Source organism: Seriola dumerili, unplaced genomic scaffold, assembly GCF_002260705.1.
Source record: "Seriola dumerili isolate Sdu_G_001 unplaced genomic scaffold, Sdu_1.0 BDQW01000306.1, whole genome shotgun sequence".
NCBI classification, from domain to species: domain Eukaryota; kingdom Metazoa; phylum Chordata; class Actinopteri; order Carangiformes; family Carangidae; genus Seriola; species Seriola dumerili.
In genome coordinates, this window is record NW_019174561.1 from 2679 (window position 1) to 11274 (window position 8596).

The 8596-nt window shown below is 33.6% G+C and overlaps 1 protein-coding gene across 1 annotated transcript in view; it reads left to right on the top strand.

The window, feature by feature from the left end:
• Nucleotides 1-1422: 1422 nt before the first annotated feature.
• Nucleotides 1423-8596, top strand: part of LOC111231560 (macrophage mannose receptor 1-like) — an 8841-nt gene continuing 1667 nt past the window's right edge. The window contains exons 1-6 of the mRNA XM_022758706.1: nt 1423-1462; nt 2863-3267; nt 3380-3718; nt 3818-3909; nt 4206-4291; nt 8047-8162. Coding sequence (XP_022614427.1) covers nt 1426-1462; nt 2863-3267; nt 3380-3718; nt 3818-3909; nt 4206-4291; nt 8047-8162 — 1075 coding nt within the window. The 5' untranslated portion in view covers nt 1423-1425. The remainder of the gene's footprint in view (nt 1463-2862; nt 3268-3379; nt 3719-3817; nt 3910-4205; nt 4292-8046; nt 8163-8596) is intronic.

Consider the following 8596-nt stretch of genomic DNA (forward strand, 5'->3'; position numbering starts at 1 on the left):
ATGAATCTAAGCTATGGTAAGAATTAACAAACAAAAAATCACTCTTGAACGAGGAAAAACGAAGGGCTATGAACTTTAGCTAAGGAAAAAATTACAAACAAAAAAATGACTCTTCACGAGGAACATACGGCTTACTATGGCGATTACTATGGCTGTGGACATGGACCAAGGCTCTGGTGCAGGACAAGGACGATGACACTCTGGCGCAAGACAAGGGGAACACAGACTATTTAAACACATGGAGGGAAATAGGGGACAGGTGGAAACACTTAGGGCAATCAGACTGAGACACATGAGGAAGGGCAAGTGACCTGAAACGAGAGGATAATTAATTTTCAAAATAAAACAGGAAATGACAGGACAAAACAAACCCAAGACAAGACAACCTCACCACGGTGTGACAGATAGATGAAAAACAAATAAAAACATTTGTGTATTAATTTGAAGAACGTTAGTTTCTTCATCGCTCCACACAGATCTGTTTTCATCTGCCGTTGTCTTTTAATTGGACGTTTAATTCACAAGCTTTGTGTATGTCATGATTTATTTGCCTTATAAATCTGTTTCCATTGTCACATTTTGTCACATTTTGCTTTTAACAATTACACCAACTTTTACCTCAGTCACACAAAAGTTTTTGGGATATTTCAAAAATAAATCTAAAATTTCTGGCATTTTCACTCCACTGTGTTTTTTATGCACATAAAATGCTAATAAAAATACATGTATGGAAACCCACCTAGTTCAGAGAGTTGTACTATTATCTATGTGAGGAATAAAGTATAAAGTCTGTCGCAGCTTTTGGCTGATGTCAAAAGCACAATTTTTAACAACATTTTTTAAAGATTCAACCCAAAGAACAGGGAAAAAAGAAAGATAAAGATAAAGCAAACTCCTCAACATGATACAACATAAATTATGGATGTATAACAAGTTACCTTTTCCTCATTTGAATATTTAAATATGATTATAATAGAAGTATAATAGAATTCAGCACATCACTGGACACTTCTCAGAGAGGGGAGCAGACATCTCCTTCTTCTGTTCTGTTTCATTTCAAATGCTGGATTTGTTTCATGTGAGTATATTTTCTATTTTCTCTTTATTATTATTATGATCATTATTATTCTCAATCAAATTGATCAAATGTTTTGTTTTTACTTTCACTACTATTACAATAAATGTGCCATCAGTTAAAATATTAATCAAATTTATCAGCTTCAAATGTATATTGTTAGTATTGTTATTTTAGTTTTAAGTTGTGGAATTTAACCTTTTAACAAATTCAGAGTTTCCCAGTGTGAATCGTTTACATACGTTTCACTCGTTTCACTGTCCTGGTAAGTGCTTGATACTTTCTTTTTCTTTTTGTTTACTACTTTTTTATGTCTTCCTTTTCTCTTTTTACTTTCAGTGAACTCAGAGATGGACTGTACAGGGCTTTTGATTTTTGTCTTCTTTGGTAAGAGTTCTGATTGCTTTAATTTCCTGTTGATTGTTTTGGTTTCCCGTTCATATCCATCATAATACAGCTGTGAAGTCATTTGAAGTCCTCTGACCATCCTTATTCGTAATTTTGTGTAGAATGTCAGAGGTGTATTAACCCTCTGGAGTCCGTGGCCACTGTTTTATTTACAGTAACTTTATATCAACTTTATATCATGTCGAGACAAGCTGAGGAAATCAGTTGAATGTGCTGATGTGGGACTTTCATACACAATAGCAGAATCTGAATTGTTAATATTTTCCATGATTTACATGATTTATAATTTTAAGGAAAATGCACAAACATAAGTTGTAATAAAATCCTTTAACATGTAAATAGACTGTATTATAGTTTCTTCTTTTTCTTTTTTTTTTTACATATGTCAACTATATTGATGTGTACAAATGATAAAACAATAGTTTTTACAACTTTGAGCTTTTCTATAATAATATTTCAATTGATTATGACTAAAGATATGAACATTTTCACAGGGGCCTGTGTTATATTTTATATATCTTGGGTTTTTAGCAGTTTATAATTTGTCAGACTTACAGCGAAGTTTGTGCTGAAAAAAAAAAGGATACAACGCATGTTGGCTAGGGACAGTTTAAAACGTCTGACAGAAATGAATGCATAAAAAAATCATCAAAATGGACTCCAGAGGGTTAAGTATAGCGGCAAGACAAACAGGAAGCCTTGCAGCGTTCATTCGAATTTTCTTTTTAAAATCTTCAGTTTTGAAAAACCTTTTTCTTCACTAAAAGTTACCCATATCTCACTCATAAAGATAGGATTGCCCATACACAAATATATGTACCAATATTGAATTTCCATATTTGAAATATATGTCATATAAATTAAAAAATATAAATGTAAAAATTATTTATGAAACATGTTAGAAATTGGAATAATTTCATATGTTGCCATATATATCTAGCCCATACAAATATGTATGTTTATGTATGTATGTATTTAATTATATATGTATATATATATATATATATATATACACTGTCTAAAGNAATATATGTACCAATATTGAATTTCCATATTTGAAATATATGTCATATAAATTAAAAAATATAAATGTAAAAATTATTTATGAAACATGTTAGAAATTGGAATAATTTCATATGTTGCCATATATATCTAGCCCATACAAATATGTATGTTTATGTATGTATGTATTTAATTATATATATATATATATGTACACTGTCTAAAGTATTCAGTATGTATACTGTAAATGTAGCCTACATACATTACATAAGAACATATTACACTATACTGTATATGCTTACAATATTCAGATCAACTGTTCCAATCATGATTATTACAGTTTACATCTAAATATGCCCTTTATCATCAACCCTTAGGATTTGGCGTCACTACCTGCTCTGACACGCGCCTGTATGAGTTCCACTATGTCAACCTGTCAATGAACTGGAACGAAGCTCAGCGTTACTGTAGAGAGAATTACACTGATCTGGTGACCATTGAGAGTGCTGATGACTTAACCAGGTTAAACAGACCGAGTTTGGGCACCTTGTGGTCGTGGATTGGACTGACTGATGACCCGAAATCCTGGAAGGGAGTTATGGGCAACGATTCAAACTCCTGGAGATGGTCAGCAACTGGTACAACGTCAGAAACTGATTACCAAAACTGGGCCTACAATGAGCCAACTTTTACTTACGCACGGGAGAAATGTGTTTATATTTTTAATGGAAAATGGTTAGACGATCGCTGTTGGATTAAAAAACAGTTTGTTTGCTTCAACGGTAAGAAAATTACTATTATGTTATTGGTTATTTCTGCAGTTTAATACTGTGACAACAGTGGACTTAGTGTTACAAATTCTTTCTAAAAGTAAGTTATTTTCCTTTATTGTAGATAAAAATCCTCCAGGCCACAGAACATATACTTTTATTGCCAATAAAGTGACTTGGACGGATGCCCAGATTTATTGCAGAACACACTATACAGGCCTGGCTACGATTGAGAATGCTCGGGAAAACGAAGAAGTGAGGTCAAAGATATCAGGACAGGCTTGGATTGGCTTGTACCGAGAACCATGGAGGTGGTCCGACAAGAGAAGCAGCTACTTCAGAAACTGGAAACATGGACATCCAAATAACAATGGTGGTGGCAAGCACTGTGCTGCTGAAAGTCCAGGCCACGGTTGGGTTGATCGCGACTGTAACTCTAAATTTTCCTTCTGGTGCCGTAAAGGTGAAAAAAAAACATGAATCTCAATCTTCCTTTGATTTTTCACAACACAATAATATTTCCTTCCTTGATTTGTGGATATATGTTTGTTGGACTGTACAGACCTGAGGGTGAAGATGACCATGGTGAAGATGAAGATTCAGACTGTTGCTGACCTTTCAGATCCTGCTGTTAATGACCAGATTCTCCAGCAGGTAAAACTCCCTCCTCCCTCTACACAACTAAATCTCAGGTATCAGAACTTCTGTCTGTTCATCTGATCAGTTCACAGTATCAGACCGTAGGCTTCGGGGCTCAGGCTACGTCCACACAACTACATTTCCATTTTAAAATGGCGATCTCCAGACTATCACACCTAAAAACACACATACATGAGCAATCACGGTGAGCATGTGCGAGCCGGTGTAAACAGGAAGCAGACTGTCGACTCTGCAGTTGATTAGTTGTAAGCTTTTATGAAGCTTCTAATGTTTCCTCTATTCCCTCTCAGATGTGTGACAAGTTCAAGGCTTCAGGGATTGACGTCAAACTGAGGTGGGTGACTCGACCCAGGAAAGAAGAGGAAGAGTCCGACAAGTCAGTGTGAAATATCATTGATTATGTTTTTGTACAAGCTACAAAGACACAATGCAGGAAACCAAAATAATGTAGTTAGATGACTTTGTTAGATCAGATACTGTATTGTTAGTCCCACTGTAAAACAGAACATGTTATAATCTTCACTAATCTTCTTGTATAGAATAACATGCACCAGCACTTCTTAAAAGTAACTAAACAGCAGGCTGGAAACCAATGATGTCAAAGGGTCAGGTGGATTCAACTAAAATGGGCCACTCTTTGGTCAATTATTTAAAAGGCCATCAAAGAAGGTATGCATGAGATCTAATGATATATTAAAGTAACTAAACAGCAGGCTGGAAACCAATGATGTCAAAGGGTCAGGTGGATTCAACTAAAATTGGCCACTCTTTGGTCAATTATTTAAAAGGCCATCAAAGAAGGTATGCATGAGATCTAATGATATATTTATACCTTTATAACTCTTGAATATTTATCAATTCAAAAAATGTGAAAAAATATAATTGTTTTGGAATTATATGAGTTGGAGTACAACACAGTGATCAGGTAAAATGGGCCAACAGTAATTTCAGATGAGATCATGTTAATTTTAACAATAAATTGACACAAACTGTTGTTTTTGTTGTGTAATAGTAACAACACTGTAAATACCTGTAATGGAGGTGTTTTCTTGGCTCATTACATTATGGGTTCTTTTAAAGCCTTTGAGTTCCTCCACAACATTTGTGAGGTCACATGCTCGTACTTGAAGAACCTTTGTAATTGGAATATTTTTTTAAATGCCTTTGAAACACAACTGAAATATATTCACATTTATTAATTACAATTTACATCATATAAGCCACTGCAATTATTTTATAAATATTGGATCAAGTCTAAAACCATAGTCAAGCTTGTACCATATAATGTTAGTGTGTGAATGTGAACGTGAGAGCACATCATTGCAGTGTTACAGGGAAATGTTTGGTCGCTTATCGTCATGTTTTGACCAAAATGACGGTTGTCGCATTCTTCATTTGATTATTTAAATATAGTCCTGATGCCACATTATTGTCTCACACAGTCTTATTGTGGTGGCAGATGTTTACCTACAGATCTGAGTGATAAGACTTGTTGTATTGTTGCATTTCCAACCTCAAGGAAATTAGTTAGTTTTCATAATATAACTTTTCTTTGACAATAAAGCAAGTTTAGATTTTAAACTCAGAGTTGAGAGAGATACTTACAGCCAAAAGTCAGTTTCCATCAAAATGTAGTGCAAATTTAGAAAATGCAAAATACTGTGTGTTTCAATCCACTAGTGGTGGTGGTGTTCATTGAAAGAGTCCGGGTCAAACCTTGATGGATGAAAAACAAATAAAAACATTTGTGTATTAATTTAAAGAACGTTAGTTTCTTCATTGCTCCACACAGATCTGTTTTCATCTGCCGTTGTCTTTTAATTCACAAGCTTTGTGTATGTCATGATTTATTTGCCTTATAAATCTGTTTCCATCTTCACATTTTGTCACATTTTGCTTTTAACAATTACACCAACTTTTACCTCAGTCACACAAAAGTTTTTGGGATATTTCAAAAATAATTCTAAAATTTCTGGCATTTTCACTCCACTGTGTTTTTTATGCACATAAAATGCTAATAAAAATACATGTATGGAAACCCACCTAGTTCAGAGAGTTGTACTATTATCTATGTGAGGAATAAAGTATAAAGTCTGTCGCAGCTTTTGGCTGATGTCAAAAGCACAATTTTTAACAACATTTTTTAAAGATTCAACCCAAAGAACAGGGAAAAAAGAAAGATAAAGATAAAGCAAACTCCTCAACATGATACAACATAAATTATGGTTGTATAGGAAGTTACCTTTTCCTGATTTGAATATTTAAATATGATTATAATAGAAGTATAATAGAATTCAGCACATCACTGGACACTTCTCAGAGAGGGGAGCAGACATCTCCTTCTTCTGTTCTGTTTCATTTCAAATGCTGGATTTGTTTCATGTGAGTATATTTTCTATTTTCTCTTTGTTATTATTATTATCATTATTATTATTCTCAATCAAATTGATCAAATGTTTTGTTTTTACTTTCACTACTATTACAATGAATGTGCCATCAGTTAGAATATTAATCAAATTTATCAACTTCAAATGTATATTGTTATTATTGTTATTTTAGTTTTATGTTGTGGAATTTAACCTTTTAACAAACTCAAAGTTTCCCAGTGTGAATCATTTACATACGTTTCACTCAGTAATTTTGATATTTTTTAAAATGCCTTTGAAACACAACAGAAATATATTTACATTTATTAAATACAATTTACATCACCTATAATCCACAACAGTTATTTTATAAATATTGGACCAAGTGTAAAACCATGATCAAGCTTTTTCAAAATATAGCATGTGTTGTATGTATGCTTTTGTTAAAGGTGGATTTCTGCTTTAATGTCTGCTGTCCTGGTAAGTGCTTGATACTTTCTTTTTCTTTTTGTTTACTACTTTTTTATGTCTTCCTTTTCTCTTTTTACTTTCAGTGAACTCAGAGATGGACTGTACAGGGCTTTTGATTTTTGTCTTCTTTGGTAAGAGTTCTGATTGCTTTAATTTCATGTTGATTGTTTTTGGTTTTTCCGTTCATATCCATCATAATACAGCTGTGAAGTCATTTGAAGTCCTCTGACCATCCTTATTCGTAATTTTGTGTAGAATGTCAGAGGTGTATTAACCCTCTGGAGTCCGTGGCCACTGTTTTATTTACAGTAACTTTATATCAACTTTATATCATGTCGAGACAAGCTGAGGAAATCAGTTGAATGTGCTGATGTGGGACTTTCATACACAATAGCAGAATCTGAATTGTTAATATTTTCCATGATTTACATGATTTATAATTTTAAGGAAAATGCACAAACATAAGTTGTAATAAAATCCTTTAACATGTAAATAGACTGTATTATAGTTTCTTTTTTTTTAATTTTTTTTTACATATGTCAGCGAAGTTTGTGCTGAAAAAAAAAAGGATACAACGCATGTTGGCTAGGGACAGTTTAAAACGTCTGACAGAAATGAATGCATAAAAAAATCATCAAAATGGACTCCAGAGGGTTAAGTATAGCGGCAAGACAAACAGGAAGCCTTGCAGCGTTCATTCGAATTTTCTTTTTAAAATCTTCAGTTTTGAAAAACCTTTTTCTTCACTAAAAGTTACCCATATCTCACTCATAAAGATAGGATTGCCCATACACAAATATATGTACCGATATTGAATTTCCATATATGAAATATATGTCATATAAATTAAAAAATATAATTGTAAAAATTATTTATGAAACATGTTAGAAATTGGAATAATTTCATATGTTGCCATATATATCTAGCCCATACAAATATGTATGTTTATGTATGTATGTATTTAATTATATATATATATATATGTACACTGTCTAAAGTATTCAGTATGTATACTGTAAATGTAGCCTACATACATTACATAAGAACATATTACACTATACTGTATATGCTTACAATATTCAGATCAACTGTTCCAATCATGATTATTACAGTTTACATCTAAATATGCCCTTTATCATCAACCCTTAGGATTTGGCGTCACTACCTGCTCTGACACGCGCCTGTATGAGTTCCACTATGTCAACCTGTCAATGAACTGGAACGAAGCTCAGCGTTACTGTAGAGAGAATTACACTGATCTGGTGACCATTGAGAGTGCTGATGACTTAACCAGGTTAAACAGACCGAGTTTGGGCACCTTGTGGTCGTGGATTGGACTGACTGATGACCCGAAATCCTGGAAGGGAGTTATGGGCAACGATTCAAACTCCTGGAGATGGTCAGCAACTGGTACAACGTCAGAAACTGATTACCAAAACTGGGCCTACAATGAGCCAAAACTTTTACTAAAAGCACGGGAAGAAATTGTTGTTTATATATTGTTAATGGAAAATGGTTAGACGATCGCTGTGGATTAAAAACAGTTTGTTTGCTTCAACGGTAGAAAATTACTATTATGTTATTGGTTATTTCTGCAGTTTAATACTGTGACAACAGTGGACTTAGTGTTACAAATTCTTTCTAAAAGTAAGTTATTTTTCTCTATTGTAGATACAAATCCTCCAGGCCACAGAACGTATACTTTTATTACCAATAAAGTGACTTGGCTGGATGCCCAGATTTATTGCAGAACACACTATTACAGACCTGGCTACGATTGAGAATGCTCGGGAAAACGAAGAAGTGAGGTAAAAGATATCAGGACAGGCTTGGATTGGCTTGTG